General features: G+C 47.4%; 3 protein-coding genes across 3 annotated transcripts in view; 2 read left to right on the top strand and 1 right to left on the bottom strand.

Moving 5' to 3' along the window:
* Positions 1-5825, top strand: LOC142658933 (uncharacterized). The gene is made up of 7 exons (XM_075834538.1): positions 1-126; positions 1677-1892; positions 2119-2326; positions 3317-3500; positions 3615-3709; positions 5076-5312; positions 5767-5825. Exons 1-7 carry the CDS (start codon positions 100-102, stop codon positions 5823-5825), a joined length of 1026 nt encoding a protein of 341 aa, XP_075690653.1. The 5' UTR covers positions 1-99.
* Positions 5826-5957: 132 nt separating this feature from the next.
* LOC142658988 (uncharacterized) lies at positions 5958-18702 on the top strand. The gene is made up of 5 exons (XM_075834613.1): positions 5958-6248; positions 7089-7199; positions 16058-16134; positions 16384-16607; positions 17282-18702. The coding sequence occupies exons 1-5, from the start codon at positions 5993-5995 to the stop codon at positions 17877-17879; spliced, it is 1266 nt and encodes a 421-aa protein (XP_075690728.1). The 5' UTR covers positions 5958-5992; the 3' UTR covers positions 17880-18702.
* PSMD5 (proteasome 26S subunit, non-ATPase 5) overlaps positions 18226-20697 on the bottom strand; it is a 46905-nt gene continuing 44433 nt past the window's right edge. Inside the window, exons 10-11 of the mRNA XM_075834612.1 lie at positions 20132-20272; positions 18226-19886 (exon numbers count right to left, since the gene is read on the bottom strand). Coding sequence (XP_075690727.1) covers positions 19629-19886; positions 20132-20272 — 399 coding nt within the window. The 3' untranslated portion in view covers positions 18226-19628. The remainder of the gene's footprint in view (positions 19887-20131; positions 20273-20697) is intronic.

Genomic DNA, 20697 nt, shown 5'->3' with positions numbered 1-20697 from the left:
CTGGAGGACACAAGACTCCGATTCTTAGCAACCGCTGCGTGACTTACTGCCCGAAACTGCAAGACGAGACCGAGGCGGCGGAGAGCGCGGACAGCAGACATGAGACCCGGGAACGGCAGGGACAAGGTTAGTAATTCTCATCGCTATGTGCGGGGTATCATCATCCTTAAAGCGGGGGACGGAGAAATTAACACAAGCAGGATGTTGAGGGTGACTATTATGAGGAGGCGACTCCTCTGCCGATCTCGGACGACCATATAGTAGATCATCATTAAAACAATCTCTTAAGAGGATCAGGGCCAGGATTAGGCGTACGTGGGCAAATGCCAGGGCCAAAGGGCTGGGGGGGGGCATGTCAGTCTGGGTAAAAATGCTTGCCAAGCCAAGGGAGAGGTAGACAGGGGGCTCGCTGAATGTCACCCAAGGGCCCACATACACCTGGGGCTGGCCTGGTACCCAATTACCTGTAGATGGTGGAGCTGTCCATATACAGCGGAGTGATGACTGCAAATCCAGCGCTGCCAGGGTCATAGAGCTATCCCTGCGTCTGTGACTTATATACTAGATCATGGATGAATTATAAAAACTGACTATTCAGGGCAGGTGCCATTGTTTGACTTGTCTTCATCTCCTCCGGGTATGCCGCCCGTTCTGTCAGTACAAAAACAATTGTCAAATCAGCTCTCCAATCATTTCACTGAAAAGGAAATAAACAAAAACACAGAAAATCATTTCATTTTCACAGAGCACAAAGCAGCAGAACGTCAAATCGAGGCGACTGATTGGCTAATAGAATGTGGGATTTTGTAAAATGTAGCTCTATAACTCGCCAGGCTGGAGAATAGCGCATGTTTGTTACTGCTTTGCTGTATACTTTTTACGGTCTTCTGGGGTTTTTGAGGGTGTCCAATTAAGCGTTCACACTCAAGATGCATAAAAATGTCAAGGTGATCTGTAGCTTCATCCATTATTCATCCGCACATTAGTGTCTTAAGTGCGCCCTGTACCAGCCAGGGGTTCAAGTATCGCCCTCTGATGTGGGTCAGGTTTCTCCTGAAGAGATAGAATTCAGATTCCTGTCAAAACACAGATCAGGTCATACACTCAAGAGGAACAGCGATGGGGTCTGCACGCATGCCAAACCCCCTAGAATACCAGCAATGGGGTCCGCGCACATGCCAACCCCCCTATAAAACCTGCGATGGGGTCCACACACACCAGACCCCCTATAACACCAGTGATGGGGTCTACACATATGCCTAGCCCCCTATAACACCAAAGGGAAGCTATAAATGGCAAGTGTACCCCATTTTATTTGTCACACAATAGTTGCAACCGCTTTAATAACATCATACAATATTGTATTATATGTATATATTTTGGTTATGGGAAACCATTCTATATAGAAGGTTCAGTAACTATTTTATGGACTCCAGTCACATCCAAAGCTGCAGTCACAAATTTGCTTGTTTCTTGTGGCAGTTTAGAAGGTAGTAACACAGAGCACACAACTGTCTGGAGTAGATAGAAACTTCAGCCTGTTTCCAATGCAACCAGTACAGATGTTAACGCAGCTCTGGATGCGACTGGAGCAACTATGCAATAAAGAAACGCTGTGGAATATTATATTTCTATTGTCTATATATTCGATTTCCACTTGTCTTGGTCACTTGTAGACATACACATGGTTGGAGTACATGGTTGGCACCGACCCGAGGCTCATGACTCAACTGCCAAGTATATATCTGAAATGTACGTCTATGATCATGGACACCATGAACTTCAGCATCGACTACTCTGCGCCATTCACCTCCAATCTACTCCACAACTCCTACAATCCGCGCGCTCTACAGGTGAAGTCTCCATCACAGCGGAGCATCTCTGGATACCAGGTAAAGATCAGACAGACACTCCACCAGGCATCATCCATCAACCACAGCAAGACGCTGCAAATGTGCGCCATCCACGCAGTCAGGCGCTGCTCCATGTTAGCGAATATAGTCTGTGGGCGTGGCTAAGACATCATATTCTAATTCTGGGAATACTAAAAAAAATTGGACGAAAAATATTCACTACCACGATGAATGTGCCGCACTGATCCAGTGTCTTCTCCTGCAGGTTTTACCATCTGGACGTGACTCCAATAATAAAATATTACATCAAAAGGGAAATACACGGTCAAACGTGAAGATGACTCTGCAGTATCTGGGAACGGGGTTCTCCATCACCAACGAGATCATAAACCCCAAGGACGAGCTCAGCATGTTCCAGCAGATCTGCGGGGGAGAGAGCATCTGCGTGTTTAGAGGCTACCTGAGCCCAGGGGGTAAGTGCTCCACTGGGGTGAGCCCATGATAAGGCCCGTCCTCCACTGGGGCGAGCCAAAGACGATGCCCGTCCCCCCGCTAGGGTGAGCCAAAGACGAGGCCCGTCTCCCCGCCAGGGGAGCCAAGGACGAGGCACGTCCCCTGCTAGGGCGAGCCCACAATGAGGTCCACCCCCCGCTAGTGCGAGCCAAAGACTAAGCCCGTCCCCCGCTAGGGTGAGCCCACGCTAAGGCCCGGCCCCCGCTAGGGTGAGCCCATTAGTAAAGGACTCAATAGGAGTAAGAAAAAAGGAGGATCCTATAGGGCGCTGCTGCGTGGTTGTGGTGGAAAGTCAATGAAAAATCGAAGATATATAACAATTATTTATTGAATAGGTGGCTACGCGTTTCAACACTGAACTAGTGTCTTCCTCAGGCCAGAGGAAGACACTAGTTCAGTGTTGAAACGCGTAGCCACCTATTGTTCAATAAATAATTGTTATATATCTTCTATTTTTCATTGACTTTCCACCACAACCACGCAGCAGCGCCCTATAGGATCCTCCTTTTTTCTTCCTTCGTATGCTCCAATTAGCGGTGACCATTCGGTTTCACCGGTTTTGGATCCTGGCAGCAGCATTAGTGGAGTTACTTATTGCCTTTACCAACTTCCACGTGGTGAGCATATTAATTACGTTCTGCATTTATTTTTAGTCTGATTGACCTGCACTATGTGGCCCCGTGCCTTTTGCTTCTTTCTTTATCTATAGGAGTAAGCAATGGAAATTGTCCACATCTTGGAATGTTCTGTAAGGATCACCTTCTCCCACAGTTTCCACACATTGCACCAGTCCCAGTCGTTCAGGGCATGCTGGGAGTAGTAGTTTCAGAACAGCTGTCGAGTTAGCGTTGGCCTGGGGCTTGTTAAGGAGCCTCCCCTGGTATTCTGCAATGTTGGGGTATCTACTTGTTGGTGCAGGTCGTTGTAGTAACGTCCATCCTCTGTGTCAGACACGTTCCAGATCATCTCCCGGCGGCACCACGGATACCCGTTCAGCGCCAGCATCTACATTAATGGGCTGATTGCGGCTCGGATCAGCTGGTGCTGTGAATACCGGCACAACGTGGGGTTCCAGCAAGGAAGAGGAGGATGTTTCCGAATCAGTCAGCTGAGCGGGGGGAAGCCGTGTTACAGGTAAGGGCAGGGGGGGGGGGAGGACACACATGTAGACACCCCAATACATAGAGATTTCATTTTGCGGGATCAGATTAATGGTGAACTGGGGGTCACCTGCGCTGTGTTTTCCAGGTGTGTTGAGATCCACAAAAAATATCAGACAAGACCAGGAAGGAATCCGTCATCGGGCAGCTCCGGTGGAGGGTCGGTCACTAGCGAGGAGAACGGTACGTTACTATATGACCCCGGGGGTGAAAAGCCTTATATAATGGATCCCCACAATATCCCCCTGCACAATGTTACCAGGATATCAGGAATCAAATCGATTTCTTCATGTGCTCTACATACAATTCTAGATCAGACAACCGTCCAATCATAATGATAACGGCCCAAACATAAGCAATAATAATAATAACGAGCAGACCTCAGCGCCCGGCCCAATGCCCCAACACGAGCAGACCTCAGCGCCCGGCCCAAAGCCCCAACACGAGCAGACCTCAGCGCCCGGCCCAAAGCCCCAACACGAGCAGACCTCAGCGCCCGGCCCAAAGCCCCAACACGAGCAGACCTCAGCGCCCGGCCCAATGCCCCAACACGAGCAGACCTCAGCGCCCGGCCCAACGCCCCAACACGAGCAGACCTCAGCGCACGGCCCAACGCCCCAACACGAGCAGACCTCAGCGCCCGGCCCAATGCCCCAACACGAGCAGACCTCAGCGCCCGGCCCAAACACGAGCAGACCTCAGCGCCCGGCCCAAACACGAGCAGACCTCAGCGCCCGGCCCAAACACGAGCAGACCTCAGCGCCCGGCCCAAACACGAGCAGACCTCAGCGCCCGGCCCAAACACGAGCAGACCTCAGCCCCCGGCCCAAACACGAGCAGACCTCAGCCCCCGGCCCAAACACGAGCAGACCTCAGCCCCCGGCCCAAACACGAGCAGACCTCAGCGCCCGGCCCAAACACGAGCAGACCTCAGCGCCCGGCCCAAACACGAGCAGACCTCAGCGCCCGGCCCAAACACGAGCAGACCTCAGCGCCCGGCCCAAACACGAGCAGACCTCAGCGCCCGGCCCAAACACGAGCAGACCTCAGCGCCCGGCCCAAACACGAGCAGACCTCAGCGCCCGGCCCAAACACGAGCAGACCTCAGCGCCCGGCCCAAACACGAGCAGACCTCAGCGCCCGGCCCAAACACGAGCAGACCTCAGCGCCCGGCCCAAACACGAGCAGACCTCAGCGCCCGGCCCAAACACGAGCAGACCTCAGCGCCCGGCCCAAACACGAGCAGACCTCAGCGCCCGGCCCAAACACGAGTAGACCTCAGCGCCCGGCCCAAACACGAGCAGACCTCAGCGCCCGGCCCAAACACGAGCAGACCTCAGCGCCCGGCCCAAACACGAGCAGACCTCAGCGCCCGGCCCAAACACGAGCAGACCTCAGCGCCCGGCCCAAACACGAGCAGACCTCAGCGCACGGCCAAAACACGAGCAGACCTCAGCGCACGGCCCGGCACAATATCTGCTCCGGAGCCAATGTCATGATTATCGCACGACCAGTAACCAGACCTGTTTTACGATTAATAATTGTGAAGTGCTCGGAGGGATGGAAATCTCAGCCAATCACACGGAGGAGAAAGTGGGGAATATAGAGACTGTCACTTGGGGCGCACGCAGCCTCCACCCCACTCCACCCAACACACGATCCACCCCCCCAGCGAGGAGGCGGCGGAGGAGGAAAAAGAATCTAAGTAAGGAAGGATCCGACTCCGAGCAAGAGAATAAAGACCAGGACAAGAGCCAGAACCCGAGGAGGAGGAGGAGGAGGGGAGGTAAGACGTCACCCCAGATTATCAGATTCATTATAGGGACCTGCCCAGAGGTATAAAGGACAGCAACCAATCACAACGCTCATCCACAAGCTGGAAAATGACAGCACCCCCCGATTCCAGGAAGCCCCCAGTAATAGGTCTGTGAGTCGTCCTCTTGTGACGAGTTCTCCTTGTTACAACCTGTTCCAAGAAAGCTGGATGACAACCAATATGGCTGCTAGCTTAGCTCCCACCACCAGTCACTCAACTTTTCCAGGCTCCTGAATGGTAAATCTCCCCAGGGAAGCAGAGAAACAACCCTGTCCTTATATCACTGGATAACAGGGCAGATTAGCCATTCAGGATTCTGGGAGATCCATATAAGTCATGGCTTCAGAGAACTTCTAACTGGACAAAACGCACGTAATATTCACTAAATATATTTCTAGTGTATTTTTCTCGGCATTGTATGCAGCTCTTGGTGTGACTGGAGTAGTAAAGCCCACCACAGGGATGGTCATCCAGCTTTCCTGAACGCCTGAATAGCAGATCATGCCAGTTCACAAGTGATACAGGGAGCCACAGCCCACAATGATATTACAGTCAGGGACATCATTCGGAACAGCTACATTTATAGGGGCAGTAACCACCGGAGATGTATGACTTGGGACTGACCACATGATGTTTCCCCAGGTTCTAGAATGAGCTGCAAAACGCTTTCATTCAAAAACTATATATCAGAGCAGGACCTGACGGAGGCAGCAGGAGAAGACCCATCTGTGGGGATCAGGACCACCTGCGGGACCCCTGTACACAGCAGAGCGGGGGCTGCGTCTCATAAACCCAGGGTGACTAAGAAAGAAGGATCTACAGACCAAGGAGACCCCAGAGCAGTGAGAACAGCACAGCGCCAGGATAACATTACCTGCCATACGGAGGACGGGCAGAATGACCCAGGTAAAGACATATAAAGCTACATGCTAGTGAGGCAGCACGCCAAGACCTCCAAAACCCAAAGTTCTGTGCTGAGGAATTGCACAATATATCATAGGGGTTACAATAAAATCCTATCTGCCTGCAGCCGCCACTAGGGGGAGCTCAAGAGCTTACTGGAGACTTTTACATTCAACTCAATAATACAGTGTGTAGTGAGCTCCCCCTAGTGGTGACTGCAAGTATTATATTACCCTATATCGGTGAGGGGATTTGGAGCTCTGTATCAGAAAAAAAAAATTCAAGAAATTTAAAGCCGTATTTTTGGATCAAAAAAACAAAACAAACCAAGAAAAGGTGGAGGATTACTTTAAATAACCCAGTTTAACACTGGAAAAACTCTTGCAGTACCAAGGTTGCTGATTTTCTGATACATAGTAACAGGCCCTCTTGCTGTGTTTGCAGGATTTTATTTATTTTAGGGTAAAATGCCCTTTATCATCTTGCACTATACAGATATATTGGGTGTGACCTCCGTAAACGGTCCCTGGGTACAGGCGGAATAAGCAGTGGCAGATTTACCATCTCTGAGAAGAGAAGTCACCAATATGGCCGCACTTCCTGATGTCACTTTATCAAATATAGAAATCCTCTAATCAGAGACAACTAATCAAATCGCAGAATTAAGGGGCGCACATACATTTGATAAACTCAGCCAAACCCGCCAGTTTCCGCTGACGATCTAATGAGAACAGCCCCGATGGCAGATGTTACAACTCTCCACTGATCAGATCCTTCTCATCAGAAATGCTGTAAATCATTCACCACTAGATCCTATAATCATCATCTCTCCCCCGTGTTCAGGGCGGACAATTCACAGAAGACTCGTGACCGCACTCAGCCAGAGGAGCGCACACTCAGAAGTAGAGCTGAGCGACTCGAGCGAGAGCAGTGAAAACCCCGGCAGCGTCAAAGGTGCGTCCCCCTCCCAGAAAACAAGACGCGTTACAGTGTGAACAGGGGACTTAGGGGGAAGTCATCAAAACATTTGCACCGTTTTATTTGGGCTAAAAAAAAATAAAGTTGCAGATCACAGAGCACGCCATATATCCGACTTACCCAGCACGCCGTATATCAGACTTACCCAGCACGCCGTATATCCGACCTACCCAGCACTCACAGAGCACGCCGTATATCCGACCTACCCAGCACTCACAGAGCACGCCGTATATCCAACCTACCTAGCACTCACAGAGCACGCCGTATATCCGACCTACCCAGCACTCACAGAGCACGCCGTATATCCGACCTACCCAGCACTCACAGAGCACGCCGTATATCCGACCTACCCAGCACTCACAGAGCACGCCGTATATCAGACTTACCCAGCACTCACAGAGCACGCCGTATATCAGACTTACCCAGCACTCACAGAGCACGCCGTATATACGACTTTACCCAGCACTCACAGAGCACGCCGTATATCCGACTTTACCCAGCACTCACAGAGAACGCCATATATCCGACCTACCCAGCACTCACAGAGCACGCCGTATATCCGACTTTACCCAGCACTCACAGAGCACGCCATATATCCGACTTTACCCAGCACTCACAGAGCACGCCGTATATCCGACTTACCCAGCACTCACAGAGCACGCCGTATATCCGACTTACCCAGCACTCACAGAGCACGCCGTATATCAGACTTTACCCAGCACTCACAGAGCACGCCGTATATCAGACTTACCCAGCACTCACAGAGCACGCCGTATATCAGACTTACCCAGCACTCAGAGCATGCCGTATATCAGACTTACCCAGCACGCCGTATATCCGACTTTACCCAGCACTCACAGAGCAGGCCGTATATCCGACTTTACCCAGCACTCACAGAGCACGCCGTATATCCGACTTTACCCAGCACTCACAGAGCAGGCCGTATATCAGACTTACCCAGCACTCAGAGCATGCCGTATATCAGACTTACCCAGCACGCCGTATATCCGACTTTACCCAGCACTCACAGAGCACGCCGTATATCAGACTTACCCAGCACTCAGAGCATGCCGTATATCAGACTTACCCAGCACGCCGTATATCCGACTTTACCCAGCACTCACAGAGCAGGCCGTATATCCGACTTTACCCAGCACTCACAGAGCACGCCGTATATCCGACTTTACCCAGCACTCACAGAGCAGGCCGTATATCAGACTTACCCAGCACTCACAGAGCACGCCATATATCCGACCTACCCAGCACTCACAGAGCACGCCGTATATCCGACTTTACCCAGCACTCACAGAGCACGCCGTATATCAGAGACTTACCCAGCACTCACAGAGCACGCCATATATCCAACTTACCCAGCACTCAGAGCACGCCGTATATCAGACTTTACCCAGCACTCACAGAGCACGCCATATATCCAACTTACCCAGCACTCACAGAGCACGCCGTATATCAGACTTTACCCAGCACTCACAGAGCACGCCGTATATCAGAGACTTACCCAGCACTCACAGAGCACGCCGTATATATGACTTACCCAGCACTCACAGAGCACGCCATATATCCAACTTACCCAGCACTCACAGAGCACGCCGTATATCAGACTTTACCCAGCACTCACAGAGCACGCCGTATATCAGACTTACCCAGCACTCACAGAGCACGCCGTATATCAGACTTTACCCAGCACTCACAGAGCACGCCGTATATCAGACTTTACCCAGCACTCACAGAGCACGCCGTATATCAGACTTACCCAGCACTCACAGAGCACGCCGTATATCAGACTTTACCCAGCACTCACAGAGCACGCCGTATATCAGACTTTACCCAGCACTCCGCTGATTAGAAAAGCGCAGCGATCAGTGGCGCGGTTTACTGGGATTGGGTGGTCTTTGACAGATTCTTTAATACAAAAAGCAGAAAAATGGCACAAATTTTAAAGTTGGGCAAAACTCACACCAACAAAATTTATTTTTAGACTGGTGTATAACTCGTCGCCTAAAGAAATCATTCCCTTTGTATTATAGTATACCGCAGTGACATCACCGCTCTCCAGATATCAGTTATATTATACAGCAGTGACATCACCGCTCTCCAGATATCAGTTATATTATACAGCAGTGACATCACCGCTCTCCAGATATCCAGTTATATTATACAGCAGTGACATCACCACTCTCCAGATATCAGTTATATTATACAGCAGTGACATCACCGCCCTCCAGATATCAGTTATATTATACAGCAGTGACATCACCGCCCTCCAGATATCAGTTATATTATACAGCAGTGACCTCACCGCTCTCCAGATATCAGTTATATTATACAGCAGGGACATCACCGCTCTCCAGATATCAGTTATATTATACAGCGGTGACATCATCACTCTCCAGATATATTATATTATACAGCAGTGACATCACCGCTCTCCAGATATCAGTTATATTATACAGCAGTGACATCACCGCTCTCCAGATATATATTATATTATACAGCAGTGACATCACCGCTCTCCAGATATCAGTTATATTATACAGCAGTGACATCACCACTCTCCAGATAGGAGTTATATTATACAGCAGTGACATCATCGCTCTCCAGATATATTATATTATACAGCAGTGACATCACCGCTCTCCAGATATCAGTTATATTATACAGCAATGACATCACCGCTCTCCAGATATATATTATATTATACAGCAGTGACATCACCGCTCTCCAGATATCAGTTATATTATACAGCAGTGACATCACCGCCCTCCAGATATCAGTTATATTATACAGCAGTGACATCATCGCTCTCCAGATATCAGTTATATTATACAGCAGTGACATCACCGCTCTCCAGATATATTATATTATACAGCAGTGACATCACCACTCTCCAGATATCAGTTATATTATACAGCAGTGACATCACCGCTCTCCAGATATCAGTTATATTATACAGCAGTGACATCACCGCCCTCCAGATATATAATATTATACAGCAGTGACATCACCGCTCTCCAGATATCAGTTATATTATACAGCAGTGACATCACCGCTCTCCAGATATAAGTTATATTATACAGCAGTGACATCACCGCTCTCCAGATATCAGTTATATTATACAGCAGTGACATCACCGCTCTCCAGATATGTTATGTTATATTATACAGCAGTGACATCACCGCTCTCCAGATATCAGTATATTATACAGCAGTGACATCACCGCTTTCCAGATATCAGTTATATTATACAGCAGTGACATCACCGCTCTCCAGATATGTTATATTATACAGCAGTGACATCACCTCTCTCCAGATATCAGTTATATTATACAGAAGTGACATCACCGCTCCCCAGATATCAGTTATATTATACAGCAGTGACATCACCGCTCTCCAGATATCAGTTATATTATATAGCAGTGACATCACCGCTCTCCAGATATAAATTACAGCAATGCTTAAAAGTTTGTGAACCCTCCTGAATTTTCTATATTTCTGTATAAATTTAACCTAAAAACTACATCAGTCCTGAAAATAGATAAATAGAACCAAATCAGACTAAGGAGTTAAAATTAGGACGTGGCCATTTATCTAAGGAGGAAAATGATCCAATATCCCATATCTGGAGTGGTAAAAGTATGTGAACCTTTGGGTTGATCAGATAATTTGAAGGTGAAATTAGAGTCTGTGTTTTCAATCAATGGGGGTGACAATCAGGTGTGAGCGGGCGACACGTTCCATGTAAAGACCAGGGATCTATCATAGTCTGATCTTCACAACGCATGATGGTGGACGTGTATTATGGCACGAACAAAGGAGATTTCTGAGGAGCGGAGAAGAAGAGTCGTCGTTGCTGCTCAACCGGCTGGAAAAAGTTCACAAAACATCTGTAAAGAGTTCAGACTCAACAAGCCACAGTCAGATTGTGAACAAATGGAGGACATTCAAGACCCTCCCCAGGAGTAGTCGACCAACAAAGATCAAGCCATGAGCAAGACGTATAATAGTCCGCAAGGTCGCGAAGGACTCAAGGTCACCTCTAAGTAACTAAAGGCCTTTCATCTGATGTTCAGGAGTCACAATCAAAAGGACACTGAACTATGAATGGCCGGAGCGCAGGGAAAAAGCCGCTGCTCTCCAAAAAGAACATTGCTGCCCGGATGCAGTTTACTGAAGATCACCTGGATGAGCCGGAGGACTACCGGGACCATGTTCAGTGGGCGGAGGAGACGAGAACAGAGCTTTTCCGTGTGTCTGAGAAGAGTTATGTGGAGAAAAGAAAAGACGGAAATCCAGCCTAAAAACCCCGGTGATACACGACGGTGGTGGGATCTGGGCCAGGACGGCTGTCATTGGTGGAGCAATGACTTGTGAATTATACCAGCAAAGTGTAAAGGAAAATGTCGGACCATCTGTCCATGAGCTGAATCTAGAGAACGTGGGTCACGCAGCAAGACGACGGCCCCGAGCACACAATTCGCTCTACCACAGAGTGGGCAAAGAAGAAGTCAAAAGATTTGGTATGGACAAGTCAAAGTCCGGAGCGTAATCCAATAGAAATGTCGTGGAAGGACATAAAGCGATCAGTTCATGGGCAGAAACCACCAACATAGCAGAGTTAAAGCGGTTTAGAACGGGCTACTAACCCTCCAAGCCGAGGTGCAGGACTGATCAACAATTAGCGGAGACGTTTAGATGCTGCACAAGGAGGTCACACCGGATACGGAAACAAGAGGTTCACATACTTATACCACTCACAGATGAGGGATATTGGATCATTTCCCTCAATAAATAGATGACCAAGTCCAATATCATTGACTCATAGGTTTGGTTTTCTTGATCTACTTTTAGGACTGGTGTGAAAATCTGATGAAATTTTAAGTCAAATTTATGCAGAAATATAGAAAATTCTGAAGGGTTCACAAAGTTTTAACCACCACTGTATATTAGAAGATAACTGGACAGCGGGGATGTCACCTCGGTAGAATATAAAAGTTATATCTGGAGAGCGCTGATGTCACTGCTATAAATCAGTTATATTATACAGCAGTGACATCACCGCTCTCCAGATATCAGTTATATTATACAGCAGTGACATCACCGCTCTCCAGATATCAGTTATATTATACAGCAGTGACATCACCGCTCTCCAGATATCAGTTATATTATACAGCAGTGACATCACCTCTCTCCAGATATATTATACAGCAGTGACATCACCGCTCCCCAGATATCAGTTATATTATACAGCAGTGACATCACCGCCCTCCAGATATCAGTTATATTATACAGCAGTGACATCACCGCTCTCCAGATATCAGTTATATTATACAGCAGTGACATCACCGCTCTCCAGATATAAGTTATATTATACAGCAGTGACATCACCGCTCTCCAGATATAAGTTATATTATACAGCAGTGACATCACCGCTCTCCAGATATCAGTTATATTATACAGCAGTGACATCACCGCTCTCCAGATATCAGTTATATTATACAGCAGTGACATCACCACTCTCCAGATATCAGTTATATTATACAGCAGTGTCATCACCGCTCCCCAGATATCAGTTATATTATACAGTAGTGACATCACCGCCCTCCAGATATCAGTTATATTATACAGCAGTGACATCACCGCCCTCCAGATATCAGTTATATTATACAGCAGTGACATCACCGCTCTCCAGATATCAGTTATATTATACAGCAGTGACATCACCGCTCTCCAGATATCAGTTATATTATACAGCAGTGACATCACCGCTCTCCAGATATCAGTTATATTATACAGCAGTGACATCACCGCTCTCCAGATATCAGTTATATTATACAGCAGTGACATCACCGCTCTCCAGATATCAGTTATATTATACAGCAGTGACATCACCGCTCTCCAGATATCAGTTATATTATACAGCAGTGACATCACCGCTCTCCAGATATCAGTTATATTATACAGCAGTGACATCACCGCTCTCCAGATATCAGTTATATTATACAGCAGTGGCATCACCGCTCTCCAGATATCAGTTATATTATACAGCAGTGACATCACCGCCCTCCAGATATCAGTTATATTATACAGCAGTGACATCACCGCTCTCCAGATATCAGTTATATTATACAGCAGTGACATCACCGCTCTCCAGATATCAGTTATATTATACAGCAGTGACATCACCGCTCTCCAGATATCAGTTATATTATACAGCAGTGACATCACCGCTCTCCAGATATCAGTTATATTATACAGCAGTGACATCACCTCTCTCCAGATATCAGTTATATTATACAGCAGTGACATCACCGCTCTCCAGATATCAGTTATATTATACAGCAGTGACATCACCGCTCTCCAGATATCAGTTATATTATACAGCAGTGACATCACCTCTCTCCAGATATCAGTTATATTATACAGCAGTGACATCACCGCTCTCCAGATATCAGTTATATTATACAGCAGTGACATCACCGCTCTCCAGATATAAGTTATATTATACAGCAGTGACATCACCGCTCTCCAGATATCAGTTATATTATACAGCAGTGACATCACCGCTCTCCAGATATCAGTTATATTATACAGCAGTGACATCACCGCTCTCCAGATATCAGTTATATTATACAGCAGTGACATCACCGCTCTCCAGATATATATTATATTATACAGCAGTGACATCACCGCTCTCCAGATATAAGTTATATTATACAGCAGTGACATCACCGCCCTCCAGATATCAGTTATATTATACAGTAGTGACATCACCGCCCTCCAGATAACAGTTATATTATACAGCAGTGACATCACTGCTCTCCAGATATATTATATAGCAGTGACATCACCACTCTCCAGATATAAGATATATTATACAGCAGTGACATCACCGCTCTCCAGATATATTATATTATACAGCAGTGACATCACCACTCTCCAGATAGAAGATATATTATACAGCAGTGACATCACCGCCCTCCAGATATCAGTTATATTATACAGCAGTGACATCACCGCTCTCCAGATATCAGTTATATTATACAGCAATGACATCACCACTCTCCAGATATCAGTTATATTATACAGCAGTGACATCACCGCTCTCCAGATATCAGTTATATTATACAGCAGTGACATCACCGCTCTCCAGATATCAGTTATATTATACAGCAGTGACATCACCGCTCTCCAGATATCAGTTATATTATACAGCAGTGACATCACCGCTCTCCAGATATCAGTTATATTATACAGCAGTGACATCACCGCTCTCCAGATATCAGTTATATTATACAGCAGTGACATCACCGCTCTCCAGATATCAGTTATATTATACAGCAGTGACATCACCGCTCTCCAGATATATATTATATTATACAGCAGTGACATCACCGCTCTCCAGATATAAGTTATATTATACAGCAGTGACATCACCGCCCTCCAGATATCAGTTATATTATACAGTAGTGACATCACCGCCCTCCAGATATCAGTTATATTATACAGCAGTGACATCACTGCTCTCCAGATATATTATATTATACAGCAGTGACATCACCACTCTCCAGATATAAGATATATTATACAGCAGTGACATCACCGCTCTCCAGATATATTATATTATACAGCAGTGACATCACCACTCTCCAGATAGAAGATATATTATACAGCAGTGACATCACCGCCCTCCAGATATCAGTTATATTATACAGCAGTGACATCACCGCTCTCCAGATATCAGTTATATTATACAGCAGTGACATCTCCAGATATCAGTTATATTATACAGCAGTGACATCACCGCCCTCCAGATATCAGTTATATTATACAGCAGTGACATCACCGCTCTCCAGATATATATTATATTATACAGCAGTGACATCACCGCTCTCCAGATATAAGTTATATTATACAGCAGTGACATCACCGCCCTCCAGATATCAGTTATATTATACAGCAGTGACATCACCGCTCTCCAGATATCAGTTATATTATACAGCAGTGACATCACCGCTCTCCAGATATCAGTTATATTATACAGCAGTGACATCACCGCTCTCCAGATATATATTATATTATACAGCAGTGACATCACCGCTCTCCAGATATAAGTTATATTATACAGCAGTGACATCACCGCCCTCCAGATATATATTATACAGCAGTGACATCACCACTCTCCAGATATCAGTTATATTATACAGCAGTGACATCACCGCTCCCCAGATATCAGTTATATTATACAGCAGTGACATCACCGCTATCCAGATATCTGTTATATTATACAGCAGTGACATCACCGCTCTCCAGATATATTATATTATACAGCAGTGACATCACCGCTCTCCAGATATCAGTTATATTATACAGCAGTGACATCACCGCTCTCAAGATATATTATATTATACAGCAGTGACATCACCACTCTCCAGATATCAGTTATATTATACAGTAGTGACATCACCGCTCTCCAGATATGTTATATTATACAGCAGTGACGTCACCGCTCTCCAGATATCAGTTATATTATACAGCAGTGACATCACCGCTCCCCAGATATGTTATATTATACAGCAGTGACGTCACCGCTCTCCAGATATCAGTTATATTATACAGCAGTGACATCACCGCTCTCCAGATATAAGTTATATTATACAGCAGTGACATCACCGCTCTCCAGATATAAGTTATATTATACAGCAGTGACATCACCGCCCTCCAGATATAAGATATATTATACAGCAGTGACATCACCGCTCTCCAGATATATTATACAGCAGTGACATTATGACGTCATTTCTCGCTGTTCATTACCAGAACTGGAGCAGCAGATGGCAGCAGAGAGCCAGGACCAGATATCGAAGGTTGCGGAGGATGATGGTCTGATCGGTCAGGTAAGTCTTCATGGTCTCCAGCCGCTATATGAAGGTGTTGAATTCTCGTAGGATTCTTCCTAGATTCTCTGTAATGCGGAATCTATTATATTTATAGCCCAGCTAGGGGGCGGTTCAGTTATTACTGCGTTCCGGAGACTGACTGCTGTTATTTTTATCGGATTTGACGCCGCACCACATACACTACGTGTAGAAATCTCCATCTCTGGACAGTCCTACACCTGTATTATCCCCATTTCTTTCATCCAGATCACAGACCTCATTGCGGTTCTCCAGGAGTGTGATGAAGTGGATCAGCTGGTCCTCAGGAATACCGGCATGACCGACGCTCTGCTTCATCACCTCGCCCTAGCGATCAGCAGCAGCAAGTCTGAGGTGGAGAGCATCAACCTGAACCTCAACGAGATCGGCCCAGAGGGAGCAAAGACGATTGTGCACCTGCTGCAAGACAAGCCGTGTGTAAAAAGGCTCCTGTGAGTGACCGGTCCAGACGAGAAGTCACCTTAAGGCCTAATTCACACAACGTTTTTGTCAGGTCGAAAATTCTGCCTGGAAAAAACAGCTGTTTTGCCGTGGTTTTTACCTCTTCAATGGGCAAAAGAAAAAAAACGTGCAAAAACCACACCAGCCATTCGCGGCCTTATTTTCCTTCTCCCACTGATTTCAATGGGGTTTTTGAAGCGGAAAAGGTGTCAAGGTAGTGTCGCTTCCCCCCCCCCCCCCCCCGCCCCGCCCCGCCCCGCAAAATCAATAGGAGACGATTTAGACCATTTTGTGGCACGGTTTCCGCATCAAAAACAGCACCAAAAATCTATCCATATAATACAAAAACGCTGATCTCCGCTCAAGCGAATGCCCTAACAGGATGTAAAGAAAAAGGTGGTTCTAAGAGAGTAACTACTCCTTATGTTATTTGAAGCACCACAACATGCCCCCCTACACGTTACCGTACCAATGTCCTGACAATGCAGAAATAGTGACCCCACCACGTGATGATGCGGGGAGCTGGGGACTCCCATAGAATCAAGACGGTAGTAATGTGGGCCCAGAGTGGAGGGCAGGCCTACAGACCCCCCCATAATGGCAGCCTAGGCCAGTCACATGACCCATTATTCTGAGAGACGTCTTCTTTGCTTCTTCCCTGCAGGTTATATGGAAACCAGTTGGGTGCAGCTGGAATTAAGACCATCATGGCCGGCCTGTCTGATGCGAGTCCTCCAGTCTGGGGGACACAGAGTATCTCATCATCGAACGTCTCCTCCTTCCAACTATCAGAACTGGACATAGGAGGGAATCAGATGGGCCGCGGCGGTCTCAGGAGTGTCGCCGCCTTCCTGAAGCGTAACCCACCCCTCACCCAACTCTGCCTGGCCCAGAGCTCGGTGCCGGACATCAACGCATGGGCAGAATTGTTTGATGCAATTAAGGTGAACACAAAGCTCACCCACCTGCTGCTGGACGAGAACAGCCTGGGGGACCCCGGGGCCAAACTACTGGCTGAAGTCATCCATGTGAACCGCAGCCTTATAAGCCTGGACCTGGACGGTAATAATATAGGAGAGGACGGGGCACGAGCGATTATAGAAAGCCTGAGGTCCAGCAGCGCCAGCACCCTCACCAACATCAGTCTAGAAGACAATCCAGTCAGTGTCGGGACCATCAACACCATCACCCGGTCACTGATGATCCAACGAGTCCAGCCAGAGGTCAGCCGGGCAGGGGGATATTCACAGCCCGTGTTATAGACGCTGCGATCTAATATCACACACAATATTCACACTAAACAACGCTGCGTCTAGTCAAAAACGACCAGCAAACATCCCGAGATAGAAGGTAAGCTCTGAGGGACACACCCCAGCCGCTCCTTATACTCCAGGCCCCGCAGAGACTACCCCATAGATCACAGTCACACATACGTTACAGGGGAGGATTCATCTTACCATTTATAGTCACTTTGTTCTGTGCTGTCCCATAATTCCAAGCTCCGCAGCACTCTCCTATATGGGAAAGACCTACATCTCCACCCATCCAGGAACATGAATAGAATGTCAGCACTGCAGTGAAGACTGACACACAGGTAGAGCAGGGAAGTATATAACAATGCAGATTTATTGGTCATACTGGGTTTTGGAAAGATGGATGACAACCTTCACGGGTGCGGCAGCCATTGTTGGCGGTCACCCATCATCCGGTACCCACATATAATAGAAAGAGAGGAGAATAACTCAGGGACTTGTTCACGGTGACCCTCCCGTTATACATGATTCTCAGCATTTCATCAACCAGTCATAGTCACCGAAAATGTCAGTAGGATGCAACCACCACTAGGGGGCACTTGTATGTAGCTACTATTGACTTGTGTAGAAGTGCTTACAGTGCCCCCTGGTGGAGGCAGAGGTCGGATACTGCACACTACGTATAGATTACCCTACATTCTGTACATCTAGAGCCACAAATAAGTCATGAAAAACCGCTTTTCTCGTCTCCTGGCGCGGCGCAGTACCGCAATTTGCTGCTGTTAAACAAAGATTATACTGAATAAACTCATCTTCACCATGACCGATTTTACACGGGTCAAATTCACATCACACGTCATCTACCGTGTGGGATTAGAAGGACGGCTCCGCTTGTCTACAGAACCAGCACTCCTGCTGTCCATGTGTCTGGAGCTGAACAGCAATACCAGCCACTGCCATACACACGAGGGGCGCTGATGTGGCCTTTGTCCTAATCCCATTCAACCACCTTAAAGTTAAACATTATTTCCGGTTCATCTTTGTGAAACTTGCGCAGTATAAACAGATTCCCCCCGATAGGCCATTGCTGGGATTACCAATGTGGTTATAGATTTATATGGTCACACGGACATGAGCTTATCCATTGTATAGTAAAAGTCCTGTAACTTTCTAATTGACTTTGTCCTTTAATTTCTCACCATTTTCAAGATCTCTGCTTGCTAAAAGAGATAAAAACCAACCAACTGTCCAACTGCCATTGCTGCAGGGTAGTAACTAGATCTGCTCCTGCATTATCAGGACAGGTTCAGCCGCTAAACATCAACAAGAATGTTCCCACTCTTGCCAGCAAGCAGAGATTTTGAGAATAGCAAGGAATGGAGGCTCAAGATCTATAAGAAAGTGGCAGAATGATTGATTAAGGGCAAGGGTCATCTTTACACATCTTTTGTTGTGTCAGGAGAGGTCATTGGTAAGGGGAAGGGTTTGTGTGGGGGTTGGGGGGGTTAGTGAACTAAGACCCCCACCAAAATCGGCAAGAAGTGCTCTTAGCACCCCTTTGTTTTAGGTGGATAGAATCTAACCATCACCCCCACCAGACGAGTAGACAGGTCAGCGCCCGGGCTCTTAGAAAGCGATAGAAAACCTAAAGAAAAGAAGTGCTAGAGAGGGCTCAGCAGAGGCACCACAGTCCACTCAACCTGCAAAATAAGCATCGTCGCCCCAGAAGTGGTCACTTCACAGAACGTCACCTATAACCTACTCCGCTCCCTCCACAGCCACGGTTGACACCGCTTGGATATAGTAGGGGCCCTCCCGGTGATAGGCACGCAGTCTCAGGTAATGCTGATTCCCGAACACGGCCGCCGTGGTTTTGGCGTTGATAAGAGATTTAACAAGTTCAAACTTGGCATCCTTGGAATCTTTGTCCGGGTCGACCGTTCGGTCCACAATATACTCCACAAATCCCGGGCTGTCTATCATCATCCGCTGTGCCCAGGGCTGGTTAGCGATGGCCTAGAGGAAGACCATAAAGTGGAAAATAAAAATATACATATTATATATAGATCCCTAATGTAGCTGCTGCTTATTCATGTTTGTGAGAACGCTGGGGGACAATATGGCCACCATTACAGTCACCAGGAGGGCAGTCCCCCAGCTCTGCAGTCATGAATCCCCCGTTCTCATCATTGTAAGACTAGTAGTGGGCTATGCTGTGAATGGAGCTCAGCATTGATCCTACAGGTTCAGGGGGAACTTACAGTGAAGACTTTCAGAGCTCCGCAGTGCAGCTCCGGGAATGGCTGGGAGGCGATGCTCCGGAACACTTCCACCGGCTGGTTGGACATGCCCCTGAACCAGGATTCAGCCATTGCTAGAAGATCGTCCGTGTGATTATCTGGCTGGAGGAGAAGAGGATTATAATGAATGACAGGTATGACCCTGCGGGGGTGACTTGTGGGGCCTCCTATGACATCACTTACCGGCAGGAGGACAGAGATTATTATAATGATTGACAGGTATGACCCTGCAGGGGTGACTTGTGGGGCCTCCTATGACATCACTTACCGGCAGGAGGACGGAGATTACTATAATGATTGACAGGTATGACCCTGCGGGGGTGACTTGTGGGGCCTCCTATGACATCACTTACCGACAGGAGAAGGACGGAGGAGATTATTATAATGAATGACAGGTATGACCCTGCGGGGGTGACTTGTGGGGCCTCCTATGACATCACTTACCGGCAGGAGGACGGAGATTACTATAATGATTGACAGGTATGACCCTGCGGGGGTGACTTGTGGGACCTCCTATGACATCACTT

The sequence above is a fragment of the Rhinoderma darwinii genome, chromosome 8 (genome assembly GCF_050947455.1).
Source record: "Rhinoderma darwinii isolate aRhiDar2 chromosome 8, aRhiDar2.hap1, whole genome shotgun sequence".
Classification (NCBI taxonomy): Eukaryota; Metazoa; Chordata; class Amphibia; order Anura; family Rhinodermatidae; genus Rhinoderma; species Rhinoderma darwinii.
The sequence above is the reverse complement of the archived record's forward strand: the minus strand, read 5'-3'. Positions and strand labels throughout refer to the sequence as shown.